The 22,274-nt window shown below is 37.1% G+C and overlaps 1 protein-coding gene across 1 annotated transcript in view; it reads right to left on the bottom strand.

The window, feature by feature from the left end:
- The window catches only part of LOC115923539 (G-protein coupled receptor GRL101-like), a 32,570-nt gene extending 20,046 nt beyond the window's left edge, over positions 1–12,524 (bottom strand). The window contains exons 1-2 of the mRNA XM_030984457.1: positions 12,439–12,524; positions 9,299–9,426 (exon numbers count right to left, since the gene is read on the bottom strand). Of these exons, the coding sequence (XP_030840317.1) occupies positions 9,299–9,426; positions 12,439–12,490 (180 nt within the window). The 5' untranslated portion in view covers positions 12,491–12,524. The remainder of the gene's footprint in view (positions 1–9,298; positions 9,427–12,438) is intronic.
- Positions 12,525–22,274: the final 9,750 nt, after the last annotated feature.

Genomic DNA, 22,274 nt, shown 5'->3' with positions numbered 1-22,274 from the left:
GGGGCGGGAATTTAATTCAGACAAGGATTAAGAGTCAATGACGGTACAACGAATCATCTTCTTTCTCTAATACTTTAATGAAACGTCAACGTTTCCGCGCTTCGCGCGGTAAGGGGGAGGGGGCGGGAACTCAATTCAGACAAGGATTAAGAGTCGAGAACGTTACAACGAATCGTCTTCTCTCTCTAATAATTAAATGAAACGTCAAAGCCTTCGCGCTTCGCGCGGGAGTTGGGGGGGAACTCAATTCAGACAAGGATAAAGAGTCGATGACGGTACAACGAATCATCTTCTTTTTCTAATAATTTAATGAAACGTCAACGTTTCCGCGCTTCGCGTGGGAGGGGGAAACTGAATACACCCAAGGATTAAGAGTCGAGAATGGTACAACGAATCGTCCCCTTTTCCTTATAATTTAATTAAACGTCAAAGCTTCCGCGCTACGCGTGGGAGGAGGGGGGACGGGAACTCAATTCAGACAAGGATTAAGAGTCGAGAATGGTACGAAGAATCGTCTCCTTTTCCAAATAATTTAATTAAACGTCAAAGCTTCAGCGCTACGCGCTGGAGGGGGGGGGGACGGGAACTTAATTCAGACAAAAGGATTAAGAGTCGAGAATGGTACAAAGAATCGTCTCCTTTTCCTTATAATTGATTAAACGTCAAAGCTTCAGCGCTACGCGTGGGAGGGGGCGGGAACTTAATTCAGACAAGGATTAAGAGTCGATGACGGTACAACGAATCATCTTCTTTCTCTAATAATTTCATTAAACTATGAAAGGCCAAAGCTTCCATGCTTCGCGCGGGAGGGGGGGTGAATTCAGTCAAGTAATAAGAGTCGAGAATGGTGCAACAAATCTTCTTTCTATAATAATTAATGAAAGGGCAAAGCTTCCGCGCTTTGCGCGGGCAGGAGGAAACTGAATACACCCAAGGATTAAGAGTCGAGAATGGTACAACGAATCGTCTTCTTTCTCTAATAATTTAATGAAACGTGTAAGATTCCGCGCTTCGCGCGGGAGGGGGGGGGGGTGAATTCAGTCAAGTAATAAGAGTCGAGAATGGTACAACGAATCATCTTTTTCTCTAATAATTTCATTAAAGGTAAAGACCAGTTATGGTCATGCGATTGCATTGTGAAAGAAACGTTGTGGAATCGATCAGAAAAGGTTGATCATCTAGCATCTAGCATCTGTAAGGTTCTGGAATCATCAAAATGATAAGAAATTTGGCCCATTCTTCGTAAAGTTACAAGCACTATACACAGAAAGATGTATATGGGACTACCCTATATCTCTCACATACCATGAGAGAAACAAATTTACCAAATATATGAATTAGTAGGCGGTTTCCCGGCAAATTTTTTATCATCATGTATTAGTCAAAACATATTCTTTCACATGATTGGTAATGAGAGCTTCCATTTCATTTTTTGAATTTGGGGCGTTTCCAATACTGGTCTTTACCTTTAAACTATAAAATGTCAAAGCTTCCGCGCTTTGCGCGGGAGGGGGAAAACTGAATTCAGAGAAGGATTAAGAGTCGAGAATGGTACAACAAAAAATCGTCTTCTTTCTCTAATAATTAATGAAAGGTCAAAGCTTCCGCGCTTCGCGCGTCATGGGGGGGGGGGGGGGTTAGCGAGCTACCCGCATATGATTTTTTGAAATCTTTTCTCGTCTATTTTGGTTATAAATAACACTTTTACAAAATACATATTTTGCTCAAATTGTTGCCCGCTCGCTTCGCTCACTAGCCGAATTGTGAAACCAGAAAGTTACTTTTTCGGATAATAGGCTATAGCCCCCCCCCCCCCCCCCCGATGAAAATGTCAAAAATTGTAATGGTATGGTGCTTCTAATATGACCTTGAAAAAACGGTCGGCGCAATTTTCAAACTTCCGGCCCCCCCTATTAGTAACCCTAAATTAGCCATATATTGAGCCAATCTGTGAAAAAATTTAAAAGAAGCTAATTTCAACTGATTTGGGTAGTTATGGGTATGGACAATTACCAAAAAAAAGGAAGGAGGGATGGGGGTCGGGGAGAATTTTTTATTAGAGGTCAAAGGTCAATGAACCCTGCCTAAATCACTAAAAATTGTATTTCAGCAACAAAATATGGTATATAGATGATCTTGGTGTCAAAATGCACAGGATTACAAAAGAAGATGACATAGGATAACTACCGATCCTTAGAATAAAATCTTGACCTCCGTAAATGAGGTCAAAGGTCAAAAAACTATTTTATCTCTAAAATGTCATATTTATATCAGTAAAATTACCATATCATATAAAAATGAGCACAAACAAATCAAAGAGGCTAATTTCAACTTGTTGTGGCAGATATGGGGGTATGGAGGTTATTATTTATTCAAAGAGTAGAGGGGAAGGGGTAAATTTCCTTTCTGAGGGTCAAAGGTCATTGACCTTGCACTAAAACACTATACATTGCATATCAGCAACAAAATAAGGTATATAGATGATCTTGGTGTCAAAATGCGCAGGATTACAAAAGAAGATGACATAGAATAACTACTGACCCTTAGAATAAAATCCTGACCTCCAAAAATGAGGTCAAAGGTAAACAAATATACGTTTTATCACTAAAATGCCCTATTGGTACAAGGAAAATGACGATATTATGTAAAAAATGAGCACAAACAAATCAAAGAGGCTAATTTCAACTTCATGTGGCGGGAATGGGGGTTATTATTTATTCCAAAAAGAGAGGTGGAGGGGAAAATTTCCTTTCTGAGGATCAAAGGTCATTGACCCTGCACTAAAACACTAGAAATTGTATTTCAGCAACAGCATGTTTGACATAGGCCTCGTCCTTGATGATCTTGGTGTCAAAATGCACTGAATTATACTGGGAGATAAACAAAATATGAAATGGATTCTTCACCACCAAAATAAGAGGTAAAAGGTCAAAATGAGCAGGGGGGGGGGTTAAAGTTCATTAGTGTCAATTAGTTTGTGTATGTAAAGTATATGTCCATTTATAATCAACCACTTGCAGATACTACTCACAACCTAGAACTTACAGTAACTATTGGCAACACGATACAAATTAATAGTACTCGGTCTGTTTCCTCTTCATCGCTACCAAAAACTTCTTCTGCATCTATGCTTTCTGTTCCATTGGAGCAATGTCCACAGCCCACTCCACATGCAGATACACATGACATGCCAGCTTTCATGCAGCTGCATTTCATGTTTTGACTCCGCTTCCCCCCTTCTTTGCAGTTGCAACAAATTCCTTTAAGAAGGTTGTATGGCCCGATACCAACAGACAGCATCTTTCGTCTGAGTTTTCTGTTAATATCTAACTCCTATCCTTTTCCTTTGGGATCAAGAAAAGAGGTGTCAAGATGCTTCCATACCACAATTTGAAGATGGCCACGAAGGGAGTGTTGAGCTGTTGCATCTTCCGTTGGATCGATTTTGCCCTTGGCTGCTTGCTTCTTGAACTTCATAGGCAAGACTTTTCTAGGGGAGTATCCCAGAGCCATAGTTATGCGATCTGCATTACTTTTACCCCAGCTGTTCGAATTGTGGAGTCGGTTAAAAGCGTTTGTATAGAGCACATTTGGTATGTCCATGAAAACATGAAACAGTGTCGTTTCCATACCAGCCATACTTGAAGATAGAGGAACTCTTCTTTGTCTATGCTACAGATGTCGTAAAGACCATCAAAGCCTGCTTGGAAATACGATCAGCGTGTCACCATCATATTTTGCTTGGCGTACAGTGATACTGTGGCTTGCCATCCTTGCAGATATCATTGTGATTAAGGCTCATTTTCCAGTAAAACCTTTCTGTCCCATGATATAGTCTAGTGTGACGCTCATGTCCGAAGAAACCTTCTTCCCAACCAGGCGGCGCATATGATCATGATCTTTCGTTGACGATTCTTTCCCGTAGCCATCAAACACTACAGTAGCATCCTTGAATTTGTTTTGAACATATACCTGACATATGTATCAACTAAAGTCTTGGTGGTTGCACCACTGGAACACTTTACCTGATAAAGTAATCACCCTCTATCAACAATATGCATCTTGCTGTGTCTGTCCAAGTCAAGTATAGCGAACTTTCTAAAGCTGGTTTTCTTGAAGTCGACCAAAGATCAAAACAACTCGCATTGCATCACGTGCATAAAATATATCATACTAGGGCGAATCATTATATTCGATCCAACTTCGATCTTGTTACTGACGTACATGATTATAATACAAGAAATAGACGATTCAACTTTAACTTACCAGAAAGAGTAGGTAGTATTGGAAATTCGTTTTATTACAATGCCATAAAACATTGGAATTCCCTTCCCAATGGTGTAAAAGAAATAGGAAACTATGATCATTTTAAGAGGAAATTAAAGGAATACCTAATACTTGACAGTCAGAGAAGAGAAGTGAATGACATGTTATATGATTGAAATTGTTATTCTTCTGTCGGTTCATACTTTTTCATGTTGTATATACTTATGTTTTCGTACGTTATAGAAATTCTACAAATTCATCATTATTTTCCTCTTCTTCCTTCTCCTCTTTTTCTTCTTCTCCTTCTTCTTTTTCTTCTTGTACTTAATATCATTTCTATCATCAGTTTAATGTTGTTATTATTATCTTTAATAAGTAGTTCTTTTAATTTTCTTATCTGTCTGTAAATATTACTATTTTAATTTATTAATTGTATACATGTCTGTAAGGGACCCCACTGGAAATAAGCTCTCGAGCTTTCGTGGGTTATCCTGTTCAAGCTGACTTATTTTTGATCTGTTATTATTGTATATTGTTGTATATTGGAAGCTTGTCGAATAAAAATCAATCAATCAATCAAGTTTTGTAGCTGTTTCATCGAGCATATTGCCAAATCATGCTTTTTTAGTTTCATCATCATGTGATCCATTGTGAAGAGAAAATGTTTGGACCGGGGTCAGCTCCTTTTGAAAGAAATGGTTTCGGCATCTACGATAGACTATCATAGGAGTGTTGCTTTCCATTTTCGTTCCAATCGCTCTCATAATGAACAGTTGTTGATACGTCTACATTGCCTTATTAGATTCTCATATCCCTTTCTGTGCAACCTCTGAAGCTTTCCTGATTTTGAAAAGTCCTCATTACATATTTCACATATATACCCATCTCGGTAATTTTGTTATTTTACAGTAGTGATCCAAAGTTAAGTCTCGACTGTTCAAATAAAATTTGTTAATACTTTTCTCGTGATAATAAATTGGACAGCCAGTCAGCTCTGCTGTTTTTTAAATATTCTATGTCCTACAAAACCTCAGGCAGTCAATAATTCTATGCAATGCCACTGGTTCTTAATTAGAGTCGACATCACTTTCTCTGTTGTATATAAGACTCTCTGCAAGGTACACCAAACTCCTCTCCTTATTAATAGTAACCCATCTTCAAGTTGTGGTATGGAAGCATCTTGACACCACTATTCTTGATTCTAAAGGACAAGGATAGGAGTTAGATTCCAACAGAAAACTCCGACGAACGATGTTGGTATCACGCCATACAACCTTCTTAAAGGAATTTGTTGCAACTGCAAAGAAGGGGGGAAGCGGAGTCAAAACATGAAATGCAGCTGTATGAAAGCTGGCATGTCATGTGTATCTGCATGTGGAGTGGGCTGTGGACATTGCTCCAATGGACAGGAAGCATAGATGCAGAAGAAGTTATTGGTAGCGATGAAGAGGAAACAGACGGAGTACTATTAATTTGTATCGTGTTGCCAATAGTTACTGTAAGTTCTAGGTTGTGAGTAGTATCTGCAAATTGTACATATACTTTGCATACACAAACTAATAGACTCTACTGAAATTTAACCCCCCCCCCTTCCGTATTTTGGTGGTGAAGAATCCATTTCATATTTTGTTTATCTCCCAGTATAATTCAGTGCATTTTGACACCAAGATCATCGAGGACGAGGCCTATGTCAAACACACTGTTGCTGAAATACAATTTTTAGTGTTTTAGTGCAGGGTCAATGACCTTCGACCCTCAGAAAGGACATTTCCCCAACCCCCTATCTTCTTGGAATACACAATAACCCCCATACCTGCCACATTAAATTGAAATTAGCTTCTTCGATTTGTTTGTGCTCATTTTTATATAATATTGTCATTTTCCTATTACCAATAGGGCATTTTAGTGATAAAACGTATATTTTTAACCTTTGACCTCATTTTTGGAGGTCAGGATTTTATTCTAAGGGTCAGTAGTTATTCTATGTCATCTTCTGTCGTCTTCCTGTGCATTTTGACACCAATATCATCTATAAACCTTATTTTGTTGCTGAGATACAATGTAAAGTGTTTTAGTGCAAGGTCATGATGACCTTTGACCCTCAGAAAGGAAATTAACCCCTTCCCCTTTGCTCTTTTAATAAATAATAACCTCCATACCCCCATATCTGCCACAATAAGTTGAAATTAGCCTCTTTGATTTGTTTATGCTCATTTTCATATGATATGGTAATTTTACTGTTAAAAATATGACATTTTAGAGATAAAATAGTTTTTTGACCTTTGACCTCATTTTCGGAGGTCAAGATTTTTTTCTAAGGGTCAGTAGTTATTCTATGTCATCTTCTTTCGTAATCCTGTGCATTGTGACACCAAGATCATCTATATACCATATTTTATTGCTGAAATACGATTTTTAGTGAACTAGGCAGAGGTCATTGACCTTTGACCTCTAATAAAAAATTCTCCCCAACCCCCATCCCTCCTTCCTTTTTTTTGGTAGTTGTCCATACCCATACCTACCCAAATCAGTTGAAATTAGCTTCTTTTAAATTTTTTCACAGATGAACCTTAAGTTAGGGATACTATATTGGAAAATCCTGGATCCGCGCCTGATGTTAGCCTAAAGGTGGAGTTGATACTTGTGGCAGTAAACACAAACAAGGGATTTTCCTCATAATAATGTTGCATTCACGGCTGGCGAAGCGATTCTCGCGATGACCAAGTGATTAGTGATTAATTTAGCTTCCAGCGATAAGGCTCTCGGCGGTTAATCAGTATTCGGCATTGGGCTATTGTTTCGCCATTAATGTGTTCGTTAATGAACAAAATATGACGCTTGGGGCTCAACAGAAATACTCAAGGTAGCTTGAAGAATATCTCTTGGTCGAATGTATAGCTATCACCGCACTTTATATATATGAATACGCAGGAAATCTAAAAGAGAGAAGAAATGGAAGACGTCGAGAAGGGATGAGCAATAATTGGTGAAGTTGTTATAAAATATCTACAAGAGTCTATCGACTAATGGCTTCTATGTTCTTTTTTTTTTTATCCCGAGGTGTTCTATAATGTCCTCCACTATATTCTCTTTTACGTCCTTAACTCCGTCCTCTCCTACTGTCAAATTACTTTTACATTGCTTTTTATTACTAACTTGTTCCTGGATTATCCCCGTATACCAAGCCCAGCTCCAATACACTGTCCAGTCCTAAATGAACTTAATAATAATAATAATAATAATAGTAAATTTGTATAGCGCATAATAAATTGTAAATTTCTCTATGCGCTTTACATTTGAATATATAAACAACACTAATAAAACAATAAATAACAAAATAGATAAGCAAATGACAAAAAATATTTATGAAAAAAAAACTAATTAATGCACCTATAATTACACCTATTAAATTAATTAACATTACATATAACAAATTCAACAAACGGACAGACACTCATCATGTCAAATCAGCCTCCCAACCAGCAACGGACAAATCAACTCTAGGAGGAGACCCTTGAAAACAAATAGGTTTTTAGGGCTCTTCCAAAGCCGTCAATGCTTCCAACAACTCGAAGCTCGTCAGGAAGCTGATTCCACCAGACAGGCGCTGCCGTTGAAAAGGCACGAGAACCATATGTTTGGGTTGATGTGGTAGGGACAGTCAGGAGATTCTTTGTTGAGGAGCGGGGATTTCTACGGGGTATGTATGAGCAAATAATATCAAGAAGATAAGTCGGGGATTTAAGAATCATTACCTTGTAACACAACATAAGAACTTTATACGCAATTCTTTCTTTTACAGGTAACCAATGAAGGCGAGTTAACATGGGTGTTACTGGATCTCTCCCCCTTGCTCGTTCAACAAGTCTTGCAGCTCTATTTTGGACAATTTGCAATTTTCTTTACCCAAGCAATAATTTCCTATGTCTCATTTCTCTATCTTACGAGTTCTGGAATCTTCCAAAATATACCACCCAATAATCGCAATATACAGTCCGTCACAGAAAAAAAAGGAAACAGAGAGTTATCGATGTTTTATCATAACTTAATCACAATTATAATGAATAAATGACATATATTTGTAAAGCTTAGATCCTCGTCTTTCATTTGATGCAACTCATATAATGCATATCTCACGCATGAGTGATTGAAAACAATTTGAAGAAAGGGTACCAAAATGTATTTTTTTTTATTTACTCCCCAGACAAGTACCCCTAGGACAGTTTTCCGGGGGTAGTTGTCCTAGAGGATGGTTGTCGTAGAGGGTAGTTGTCTGGGGGTAGTGTCCGGTGGGTAGTTTTCCGTGGTTTAGTTGTTCTAGGGGGTAGTTGTATGGGGGAAGTTTTCCGGGGATAGTTGTCCTAGGGGGTAGTCGACCCTAGAGGTTGGTTGCCCTAGGGGTAGTTGTCCTAGGGGGTAGTCGACCCTAGAGGGTGGTTGCCCTAGGGGTAGTTGTCCTAGGGGGTAGTCGACCCTAGAGGGTGGTTGCCTTAGGGGTAGTTGTCCTAGGGGGTAGTTGTCCTAGAGGGTGATTATTCTAGGGGTGTTTATCCGGGGTGGTTGTCCAGGGGGTTGGTGTTCTAGAACCAATTATCTTTCATTTTCTTGAGCGTATTCGTAATATGTATTTCGCATTCACTAAGTTCTAGTGAGATGTCACTTTCACACGTTGCGTCAAGGCCCACGCCAGTCTCTAACGCAGTACTTTGTCAGCCAAATGACGCCTATTTTGCAACGACTATACACTTCAAAAATAGCTGGTAAAACTTTGACCCTATATCGTGTAAAAAGGGAACATTGGAACATTCTACATACCATGAATTATTGGGTAATATATGCTGAATATTGGGTAAAATATACACAATTTTCATTAAAGTGAGCCAATATCAGGTAACATTTTATCCAACAAACATGCATGTTCACTCTTATTTTCTTACAAAATGTCGGGTAAAATTTGACCCATATGTTATTAGAGTGTCCTAAGACAGAGTGAGACACGTGTCAGACATACAGGCATTTAGGTGCATATTACCATCTGGTCAACATCCGTTTGTATCTGCCATTGCCGTTGGATGTCAGAGGGATACGGCCAGGGGAACTCCGGTGACACTATCGACGTGATGTAGGTATCAGTAAAGCCTTGTCCATTGACTCCGACACCTGAAATTGATATCCCCTAAATAAATATTAACCGTATCACTTGGTGCGTCACCTATTGAAATGTGCCAATGTGACAATGACATATTAAAAAATCCGAACATAATTTTCGAAGGCAATACAAAATGTAATGTTATCGAAAAGTACGGTTTACTGATTTTATGAGTACTTCTTATTAAAACAAAAGTTGCTCTTTACAACTCGAAAGCTTGTCAGAGTCTTGCCGGATATAGCAACACACTATTGTATACAGAGTGTATTCCTGTTCAGATGAATTAAATAGTTGGTAACAAGCAACCAGATTAATTGAATAGTTAGTAACCAGTAACGAGATAAATTAAATGGTTAGTAACCAGTAACCAGTAAACAAATTAATTGAATAGTAAGTAACCAGAAATCAGATTAATTAAATAGTTAGTATCCAGTAATCAGGTGTTTTGGAGAGAAACATGCATAAATCGAAATTCATTAGTAACCAGTAATTATCATTTGTATCCATTTGGAATTGCCCAAGCTAATTTGTGTTGCTTGTGCAAAAAGGAAGAGGAGACATATCGTCATTAATTTTTTATTTGAAAAAGGTCGTTTGATATGGAACGACTTTAATAATAAATTTGATACCTAATCTAAATTGGGAGGAGATATTTTTGGGAATAATATAAATTGATCAAGGAAAGAAGCAATTGGTATATAATTTTTTAATTCTAGTAAAGTATTTGATTTTCATGGAAAGAGAACGGGGTATATCTATAACCATGGATGAAATTAAATGCAGTTTCAAAGAGGATGAATTTGGGGGGAAAAGAATTTGGCATGGATGAGAAAGAAAATTCTCCTGCATCTGACAAAATAGTAAAACTGGGAAGTTTTAGGAAGAGCGAGGTAGAGGTGGAACGAAGACAACGATAAAGTAAAGAAACATGTCCCAGAATGCATTCCCTATCCACGCAAGTAGAAGGGAGGACGCAGGGGGTGGGGGAGGGTGGGAGAGGGAGGTGGAGGGGGAGAGGGGAGGGTTAAGTGCAAGGAGTTATTTTTATTTTTTATTTCACACAACATACCTCAATGAAATTGATATCAACAAAAGTTGTTTTGGAAGTCAAGTAAATAAATTTGGGTTGTTATAACTTTTTACTGAAAAGAGATTTGAGCCTCTCCTTGACACAACATATTGACCCGGTACATGGGCAAATTTCTGGTAAGTTACAAGAAGGAAACCTCTCCGATTACTTTTATACTTTTCACTTTTAAATAAGGCTTTGTTTTCGTCCATAAATCGTATAAGCGGAACGCCAAAGCCAAATATCATGCTCAATTTTTTTATTTGGTTGCAACTACCACCCAACCTAAGCACACCTTGTTTATTCGAAAGATGTTATCATAATATACAATCTTTCAGATGTTTTTTTTATTGTAGCAAACAGCCCGAAATATGAAGGGGCCTCCGAAAAAGCGTTCCTTTTGACGAAATTAGTATTCTGTCAATACATAGTGAGGGCAAATAAATGTAAGTGAGACTGTTAAATATGGATATGTTATGACTACAATGAATACATAATTCAAATACGAAATAAAAAATACAAATACAATGGGCAGATCAGCATAGAATCGTACATCATGTGCCATAAAAAATAAGAATTGATAATGGTGTAAATGTAACGTCATGAACAGAGAGTGGATTTTTGGCAATCATTGCAAATTATTACAAGATATGCATGATAGAAAAGAGATGTCACAAAGCGGAATTGTAACAATTAAACAGTTACACGCATTACTATTACAGACTATTACTTATTGGCTCTATAGCTCCTAAGTTGATTTGACAACTAATAGTCGTTATTTTCCAACTTAAAGACATTTTCAAGCCCCCCCCCCCCCTTTTTTTTTTTTAAGGGGAGTTCTAAATTAGTATTATCTTTCAAATGCCGTTGGAAATTAACCTTTTTATTTTTTTGGCCTGCACAGGGGACATAGTACCTTTAAAGCATTGGTGAATAGAAATAGCATTGGATCATTGGAATTCACTTATCAAGTCCTGTTTAGACTGTTTGTTCATTTTATATTGACAAACATGAAGACAGTTGAAATTTAAAAATACCATTTCAATTCAGTTGAATTTAAAAAAATATATATTTGACCAAATCTCTTACCAATCATATTTCTTTTAAAGATCAATGTGCCCATTACAGCTTTGATTAAAAAGGAGATACTCGATGATCTTTACATGTGAATTATATTAATATTGTTTATTCTTAAGACCTATTTTGTTTGAGTAAGTTGCAGTAAATGTTGAGTGGATAAAAATCATTGTGACACCAAAGTTAGGAACTTATATAAAGGCTCACTAAAACAATCGCTTCGTATCTGTGGCTGCATGATATCTTCTTCAAATATTTGCAAATATATTTCTCTCACGCTAACACTTTTGCCCATAAAGTTGGTATTTAATTGTCTTACCATTGTTCATGAAAAGATTTTGCCATTATGATTTATTCTTGATGCATAAAGTTAATATCTTCTGTGATTTTTATTAATGGATCTGTGTTGATCAATATTTAATGCTCAACTAATTTCTGAGACGATGTATATACTTTATATCTCGAGAATAAATTATATTGTCACAACCGTTTTTATGGGTAAGAAAAATTATTCAGACTTCATGGGCACCAGTGTATTTGCACTTACCTAATTTTCTGTACATACATATGTGCAAGCATACATAAAAACTTAGGCCTTGTATACACTCATGCAATATTGTAGCTCGAAATCTAAACAAATTGGCCCAGTGCGCTTTAGAGAAAAGAAGTGAACAACTAGACAAACGAAAGAATAGATAGTTGTTGAAGACATACATCTTTGGGTTTTCTTGAAAAATCCTAACCTTTGTATATTGACCAAGGAAACAGGTGTTGACAAGAAACACGAAAGTTATTCGTTGAGTATTAAAACTCTCCTATTGCTCGATTGATATTCGGTCTCAAAATCAAATGACTATATTTAAGTATTATCACTTACCACTGAGAGCTATGAAAACGACGCAAGGACCCCATAACTCGGAAAGCCTCATGATGTTTAACTGGGCACCTACCCAACGCGTTCTTGTCAACTGCCTCGCTGGTTCGCCATTTAAAGGATCATTATTAATTAGCTAATGTGCGTTGCCCTCGCCGTAATTTAACGTCGCTATCTCATTGGTTACTCTAAATTTGCATATCAATGAGGTTGTATGACATAACAACTGCTATACGTGATGATTGGTTTGGAATTAAACGTATCAGCTTAGTGCTTAGTCGCTAGATCATCTCTCTTCCTCTCTATGTCGAGAAATGCGATTGGTTCAAATCTGACAGGCGCTACATTTTGATGTTAGTCCATATAACGAATGTAAAGGCTGATTAAATTATATGAATATTTTATTTATCTCCCTCCCTTACTGCCCCCTTCTCTCTTTCTCTCTCTCTCTCTCTCTCTCTCTCTCTCACACCCTCTCTCTCTCTCTCTCTTAATTTGTCCATATCCCCCTTTGTATCATTCTCCGATGTCTTTTGCATGTCGCTTTTTTCTATCAGCGAACACATTATCTTTATATTTTATTTGATAGTAATGTAACTAAAATATTATGATTTTTTTTTTCTGTGATATGGTCTTATATCGCCCCAGTCAGTCAATTACATAAACATGACATAACTATTATCAAAGCAATACACAAATGTTATAAGAATTGTGCCTGGCGTCCCTTTTTTGTTTGTTTTACATTAAAGGGACTTGGTTACATTGTTAGATGAGAGAAAGTGGTGCTAAGGTAGTGACTTCAATGCTAAATGTACAATTTAAGATAATCTGAAAGTTTGCGTGAAAACAAACCATTATTAATGATAAAAATTGGGGAAAACTGATCTAATCGATTCTTTAATTCTCCCAACTATATTATTACATTTTAATTACATTAAGGTGAATGTTAATCGTCACAAAGCAATGAATTGGCACTACATGTATATACCATTCCAAAGGTTTAAGTGTTGACAGTTTTTTTAAAGCATGTCTTTTGTTTTATTTTCATGGAAAAAGGGTTGGGAAAATTCAAAAATGGTCAGGAGAATTTACAGAGGGTGTCGCACAGTGACGCCTTCAAAGAAAACCATAAATATCTTTGCGGTTTGAGAATTTGTCAGGATTTTTTTCTTCATATTACAGGGCATATGGATACGTTTGCTTGGATTTGTCTGATAAAAGAAGTTGACCACAAACTGGCTTCATCGGGCAGGTAGTTCCATTGTGTGAATGCATCTTTCTACCCTGCTACTTTAATAGTACAATCCAGTAAATCAAAACAGCAAACTGGCTCTTATTTAAAAATTACTCATTAAATACAACCCAAAACTTCAGTGGTATCAGATTAATATTAATATTTTAATAATTCAACATTGTAAAAGTGTAGCATTTTACGATACAAGACGCCGATTTAGCGATGGCGACGTCATTAGAATTGCGCGCGCATCCGGGACTTCAGAAACTGAAGGTTATTTGTCAAGCTTTTATGTTTCCTTTATTCCCACAAAAATATACAATCAATCAAAAAAGTTTAATACCAGAAGAAATCTAACGATTATATTCATTAGCCGCTCACCCCAAAACCGCCTGACCACTTGTTGCTTTTACTCTGTTGATTTTTCAGAAATAACAATAAAAACAGAAGGAAAACAAACATAAAACCGCCTGACCACATTGGAACGAGTGAGAGCTTGCGGAAGCAGCTGAAGCAGGATTATTGAAACTAGCCATTTTGCTCTTCTCCAATGCAAAAAGAGACGACATTTTGCTGGATTTGTATGATTTTTCCGACAAAAGTAAAGAGAAATTGCATGTTATTTTTTATTTTGTACTTTTTGAAAGGTTAGCCAAGTGGCTCCCGGGCACCCCAATGTTGGAAAGAAATGCACTTTTTAGAAAACTCCACTTTTTCATGAAAAAAAAAATGCTTATTTGTTCTATGCACGTAAGTCAGATTGAGCTGATGATACAACGTTTCCATATGTTATACCAAAATAAGTTGGGTTTTTTTTCATCAACATTCAACAATGTAACCGAGAAACTTTAAACGTTTTGCACTTTAAAGGCACTATGTCCCATTTTTAGGCCCCAAAAAATGAAACGGTTAAATTCCAACGGCATTTGAAAGACAATACTAATATAGAACTTCCCTCAAAACGAAAGGGCTTGAAAATGGCTTTCAGTGGGGGAAAAAACGACCATTAGAAAATATAATCACCTAAGTAATAGTCTGATTTTCAGACTCTTGTACCGAATGGTCGTACGTTTTGTGCTGCACAAAGATTCAATCAGTTTAATTTTGGCCATTATAAGTAGTTGGTTATTGATGTAGACAAATGCTCATGTACCTGTAACAGCTCATTTTATGTATGTTATTACCAAAGAAAAAAAAAGATGGCAGTCACTCAATAGTGTCTGACAGTCCAATTCAATCCAATCCAGGTATTTTATAAAACGCCAATATCTCGTTGTCTGATCAGTGGCGCTGATGAGACTGAAGAACTACCAAAAATGTCTGTTCATGATTCTAACTGGGAAAGACAAAAAAGCAGTGACTAATTATAAGCAATCTGAAATAGTTCTGTCTTTAGTTGAATTCTGAAAGCGGATAACTGGTGACAAGAGCGAAGGATTCGAAGAAGACCATTCCACGACCTCGATGCACAGGCAGTAAATTAACGATCTATTCCATAGAAGAGTGTGTTTGAGGACTCTCAAGAAGGGATTTACCTGCAGATCGAAAAATTAGTTCGAGTGTTATAAATAGTCAACACGTCTGAAATGTGCACAGGAACCTACTATTTCCCCATGCATGTTAATAAAATAATTTGGTATTCAATTATCTGCCTTAAAGGAAGCCAGTGTAGTGCGATAAGTGTAGGGGTAATGTGGTCAAAATTTCTACCACTTGGTCAGATTTCTACCTCTGGAAAGAATACGTGCAGCAGATTTCTGAGATATTTTCTAAGTTCCTTAAATGCTGTTGAGTTATACCAAAAAGCAAAGAATTTACACCATCTAACCGTGATGTTATTAATGTGTGAACGATTACAGCAGCTGCCTTATCTGAAAGAACCTTCCTGATACTACTCCAGACATTTCTTATCTGGGAATACACGATTTGAAAAATTCTTTTCACAGTGAAGTCTAGAAGGTAAACGGGTTTCCTTGCATAATTTGAATACTAGGACACTGCTGATGTCTGAATTTCGCAGATAGGACATACATGACATATTTATAATTCCCGAAACGTTCTACAGGATTTGATGTTGGCTGCAAAAGGGACATAGTCTCTTTAAAGTACGATTATTCTACTCAACTGCTAAAATAAGCTCCTTTTAATAAACCCCGTGCCCTTTTGATTTTCATAGAACACCAAGTTAATCAACTGCTATTCGTTTAAGAATATAAAGCTTCAAATAATGAAGTAGTTTTTACACTCAAGGCAAATGAATTTACATTGCGTAATGTCATTCTTTTTAAAACGAAACATAATTACTATACGTCTAATACTGTTGTGACATGATCACTCGTTACCTCCCCCGAAACAATTGATTTCTCCCGGGATTTCTCATAGTCTCCTTAACATATGGCACGAATTCAAAGCTACATAGAGCTATTTCTAAAGTTCTTATTCATTCTTTCATTAAGACTGTGTTTAAAACCCCATGTGGATCAGTGATTTCATTTAAATATTAACAAGATCTACTCGGTCGCAATGCGACCTCACAAATCTTAAAAGTTTTGCTCGCTCGCTCGCAGATATATCTTTAACCAAGCATACACTACTGCAAAGTAGGGTGCTGAAGCAGTAGGTCTATCTTGCATCACGTAAAGAAAAATGTTGAAGATCATTTATATGTAGGGGTATATACCAAGGTATAATGCCTGTTTTCTATTCGCTTTTAGGTTACCCTTTGTAGGGGCCCTTGTTTCCAGTAAGTGCAATTTGGGGGGTGCACCCCACTGCCCCTGGCTTCAGCTGTTGTTTGGGTATGTAACTATAGCTGAAAGAATAAAAAGGCCTAACGGGAGAAGTAAGAGGGGCAGACCAAATTATAGACATGGTCTTACAACATCAAGCAGTGGACAGAAATGTCTGTTGTGAGATTTTGAGCATTTCATTTCTTGAAATTGGGGCGTTTCCAATACTGGTCTTTACCTTTAACTAAAAAAGCTTAAGACAGTAAGTTATGAAGAAGCTGTACGAATCTCCATTTCAAACTTTGGGACATTCATGTATATAGATACATAGATAGATGGATACATATATATATAGCTAGATGGATAGATATATAGATAGATAGATAGATAGATGGATGGATGGATAGATATATAGATAGATAGGTAGGAAGAACGATATATTGATAGATTGTGAGCAACAAGGAGAGCGTGAAGAAAAGACAAATATATTTTCCTATTAAATAATGATTGAAAAATGTTTCAATTTCCGATTTCTTGATGCGTTGGTCATTATAACAGAACACAAAGTAAATAAGAGTGCTTCTTCTTCAATCCATGGTACGAAGAGGCACTTATATAGAATGAATTTGACAACAGTATTCTCCTCAACTGTCACTCACCTATCCCATGACTATCAAGGAGGAGGTTATTACGTAACCCATCAGTCCTATCTATTCAGCTGACATACAACATGCTCGAATTTTAATAAGCAATTTAGAGCATTTGTTTTGAATAATGGACATATTAATAACGCTGTTGATTAACTCTTTCACTGAATTGAATGGTTGGTCAGATTCAAATACAGGAATCATTCAAATACAGGAATCATACCATTATGGAATAGAATGAAAGAAACAAGGCTGATTTAGTAAAGTGGAGTGAAAAAGGAGTAAGAGTACGTGGAGTGAAGAGAATAAAATGGCATTTTTCTCGGAAATGTATAATTGATAATCATTGTTGCCCATGAAGTTGGAAAATTATTTTCTTATCTCTTTTCATGAAACGATTGTTAGTATTAATTTGATTTTTCTTGATAGATAAAGTTTATATTATCTCAGAATGTCATCAATCAATCTAAAGAGTCATAGAGATTGATCAATACAATTCTGAGGAGATATACAAATTAACTATCAAGAATTAAACCATGTTGTAACCGTTATTTCCTGAAGAGAGGTAACAAACAGGGGCGTCGCCAAAGGAGGGGTGTGGGGGTGCGACACCCCCCCCCCCACCTGTCAGGATATTGTCGGTAAAATTGCGCTGCCGTCGGGAAAAAAGAGAAAAGGGGGAGGGAAAAAAAGAGAGGGAAAGGGAAAGAAAAGAAAAAAGAAAAGGAAAAGAAAAGAAAGAAAGGAGAAGAAAAGAAAGAAAGGAAAAGAAAGGAAAGAAAGGAAAAGAAAGGAAAAAAAAGAGAAGAAAGAAAGAGAAAAAAGAAAAAGAGGGAGGAGAGGAAAGAAAGGAAGAGAAAGAAAAGAAAGAAAAGGAAAAAAAGAAGAAAAAAGAGAGAAAAGGGAAACAGAAGAAACGGGGGATGAAAGAGAGGAGAGAGAGGGGAGGTAAGAGCCTGAGAGAGGAGGAGTGGGTGTAAAAGAGAGAGGGGGGTTGTTGGGTTGAGTCGTCTCGTCGAGGGAGCAAGAAAGACACGGGTAAATATGTTGCTGTGTCGGGTCAGCTGTGTCGGTATTCTTACTCAATCCTCGTGTAGGCCTACTATATCAATGCAGAAGTTTGAAGTCGGTGAGATGTATATTGTCGGTCGGCCGACAAGTTTTTTTCCCCTTCGAACTGTGACTATTTATCCGCTGTGACGACTTCGAGAGTGACTACAACTACGATACTTGTATTTTCTCGAAGTTTCACTTTCCTATAATATCAGCTAAAGAAATCAGAGGTTTGAAATTTTCGGGGAAACTAAATTCAAACAAGGATTAAGGGTCAAAAACGGTATGACGAATCGTCTTCCTTTCTCTATATTTTGATGAAACGCCAAAAATTTCGCGCTTTGCGCGGGAGAGGAAAACTTCATTTAGACGAGTCACAAACGGTATAACGAATCATCTGCTCTCTCTAATAATTTAAGGAAACGTCAAAGCTTCCACGCTTCGCGCGAGAGGGAAAAACTGAATTCAGATAAATAGGGATAATTAAGAGACGAGCACGGTTCAACGAATCGTTTACTTTCTCTAATAATTAAATGAAACGTCAAAGCTTCCGCGCTTCGCGGTAAAGGGGGAAACTGAATTCAGACAAATAGGGCTTATTGAGAGTGGAAAACGGTACAACGAATCATCTGCTTTTTCTAATAATTTAAGGAAACCTCAAAGCTTCGGCGCTTCGCGCGAGAGGGGGAACTGAATTCAGATAAATAGGGATAATTAAGAGACGAGCACGGTTCAACGAATCGTTTACTTTCTCTAATAATTTAATGAAACGTCAAAGCTTCCGCGCTTCGCGCGAGAGGGGAAAACTGAATTCAGATAAATAGGGCTTAATAAGAGTCGAAACGGTACAACGAATCATCTGCTTTCTCTAATAATTTATGGAAACGCCAAAGCTTCCGCGCTTCGCGCGAGAGGGGAAAACTGAATTCAGATAAATAGGGCTTAATAAGAGTCGAAAACGGTACAACGAATCATCTGCTTTCTCTAATAATTTATGGAAACGCCAAAGCTTCCGTGCTTCGCGCGAGGGGGAGAAACATCATTCAGACAAGGATTAACAGTTGAAAACGGTGCAACGAATCGTCTTCTTTCTCTAATAATTTAAGGAAATGTCAAAGCTTCCGCGCTTCGCGCTAAAGGGGCAAACTGAATTCAGACATTTAGGGCTTATTAAGTGTCGAAAACGGTACAACGAATCGTCTGCTTCCTGTAATAATTTATGGAAACGTCAAAGCTTCCGCGCTTCGCGCGAGAGGGAGAAACTGAATTCAGATAAATAGGGCTAATTAAAGGTCGAAAACGGTTCAACGAATCGTCTACTTTGTCTAATAATTTGATGAAACGTCAAAACTTCCGCGCTTCGCGCGGGAGAACTGAATTCAGATAAGAATTAAGAGTCGAAAACAGTACACCGAATCGTCTGCTTTTTCTCATAATTTAATGAAACGTCAAAGTTTTCGCGCTTTGCGCGGGAGGGGGAGAAACTGAATTCAGACAAGGATTAACAGTCGAGAACGGTACAATAAATCGTCTTCTTTTCCTAATAATTTATGGGAACGTCTAAGCTTCCGCGCTTCCCCTACTGAGCGCCCAAAAGTGATTCGCTTACTCACCAGCGCCCCTCCCTAAAATAAGATCCTAGCTCCGCGCCTGCATTAAAATATATAGCTATGATGCTGACTAAGTTGACGAAATAATTCGTATATTTATGTCGTCGAGGAAAATGACCATTTGCGCATACGCAAGTACTATAGATAATCCATAGGAAAAACAATTTAGCCTTCGGCCCCGGGTTTATAGCGCTAATTTGTAGATATTGGGACATTTAATTTTGTCGGTAATTGATGGCTAGTTTTGTTGGTAATCGTTGGCCTCTACACCCCCCCCCCCCCACTGAAAAAGGTTTAGCGACGCCCCTGGTAACAAAACGAAATTCCAAATTTATGGGCTACAGTGTAGCTCTAGATTGGTTAGCCTGCCAGTTGACAGTTGCAAAAGTGTAGGCGTATGGGCCATTAATAAACCTATTAAACACTAACAAATACTGGACATCAAAGTTCAAAATTCAAATTCAGGATTTATTTTTACAACAAAAAATAAATATGAATTTGAATGTGTATGCATGTAACTACTGTAGACCTGCAGTGCGTGCCCCCCCCCCCCCCGCTCCCCATTGAACATTTGAAAAGGATATTTGCGCATAATAATCACTCGTCAGAGATTTTTACATTGACTATATTATATAGCACCCCTCGACCGATCAAAGAATAAGGCCATGAGCTGGAGGGGGTTCCCTCACACTAGTCCACACATGCCCCCTTGCTATATTTCTTTGATTTTCTACCCGATTCTATACTGGAAATCAGGAAGCTAAAGTTTACGAAAGTGTTCGATTGAAAATGAAAATGATATATTTGATTGCAGGGCTCTCAGGGGGGGACATTATTGATACTGATCAGGCCTGGGTAAACAAGACAATATTACGAGAAGAAAGAAAATGTCAAGTGGAAAAGTTAGAAGAATTCCAGAATTTGTTTATGATGGTGGTGTTCTTGAAGTTGTTTATGCCTTTGTATATTTAGGAGTGACCTTTAATTTTAATAGTAATTCTAAAAAAGCAATTAATAAAAATGTCCCACAAGCTAGAAAGCTATTATGTTTGTAAAGGCAAAATTTTGCATTTATCTGTTCATACACAATGTCATTCAATTGATCGCTTAGTTTTGCCAAATCTAGTATAAGGTGCTTAGGTCTGGGTCTATCAGTGTATAGATTAACTTGAAGTTTTCCAAAGAAAATGTTTAAAACAATATTGTTTGTAAATAAGTGCACACCTGACCGCATGGTTGAAACTGGGCATGGTAAAATGAAATGTTACAATGATAAGGTTAGATTAATTAAAGGGAAGCAATCAAAGTATTCATTGATTCTTTTTAAATTTCTGTTGCAGTTCCAAAGTGAAGCACAAGGTTTAATTAATATCAAGTCACAATGAGTTGAGTTTCTTGCAGACATTTTTGATTATGCAGTACTTGGGAACGTGTGACGAGGTTAAGAAGAAGGATATAGTGCTGCCTGGATTATGAATACTATGAAAATCAGGCTTTTTGACATGTCTATTCAGGAATGGAGTGCAGTTTCCTGGTCAAATCGTATTTGCACGAACTATAGGATGTTTAAAGTGACTCGGTAACATTGTTGAAGGTTGATGAAAAACCTGCGTAATTTGTGTATGAAATGTTAATTATTATATTCCTTCTACTGCACTAACCCTACAACAAGAATAAGTTGGCTAATGAAAAGTACCTGCAGATGTTACGTCAGACGCCTACTTTGTACATCAACATATACTGGTGATGAATTTCATTATATACCTTTTTATGTCCATTCTTTCAAAATGAGAGAAAAATGCATATACCAAATAACTTGTGTGGTAGAAGTGTATTGCACTTGTATAAGACTTTTAATACAGCTCATGCTTGCCAGCTAAAGAAATTAGCCAAATTTATCAGAATAATTATGTCACATTTTTCTATCGAGTCAAAGGGGGTAGATGGTAATACTGTAAATGTCAGCTCACAATAAAGCGATGTTGTTAGGCACACGTGTAACGGTTGGAGGGTGAATTGCCCAGTTCGCCTTGATTTGTAAATATGTTTATTTGTTCATATTTTATATCACATGTCTATTATCATATCATATTATCACATGTTTATTATTGTTCATATTATCACATGTTTATTATTGTTCATATTATCACATGTTTATCTTTGTTTATATTATCATTTGTTTAGTTAAATGCTGATATTATCACAGGTTTATCATTGTTATACTATTGTTATATTGAAACTATGTACAAATGTAGCTCTCATACCCAGAGAGGGGGCCGATAGAGTCAATAAAAATCTTACAAATCTTACATTTTTTTTAAAAGTCAGATTCGATCCGACTATTCACCTATATAAGCATTGATTTATTCCTTTGGTATGATACGGGGACTGAAGTTTATTATTTCATTTTGCTTTTAAAAAAAAGAAAATTAAATGATCAAAATTTCAACAACAAGAAAAAAATAATTAAAAATTTCAACAACAAAAAAAAAAATAGGAGGCGGCCCCCAAAAAGGAAGCGGGTGGGGACGCTAAACATGTATATTTTTTTTAATGGCCTACTCTC

Source organism: Strongylocentrotus purpuratus, unplaced genomic scaffold (assembly GCF_000002235.5).
Source record: "Strongylocentrotus purpuratus isolate Spur 01 unplaced genomic scaffold, Spur_5.0 spur5_scaffold_14, whole genome shotgun sequence".
Lineage (NCBI taxonomy): Eukaryota > Metazoa > Echinodermata > Echinoidea > Camarodonta > Strongylocentrotidae > Strongylocentrotus > Strongylocentrotus purpuratus.
This window is presented reverse-complemented; position numbering and strand designations above follow the sequence as displayed.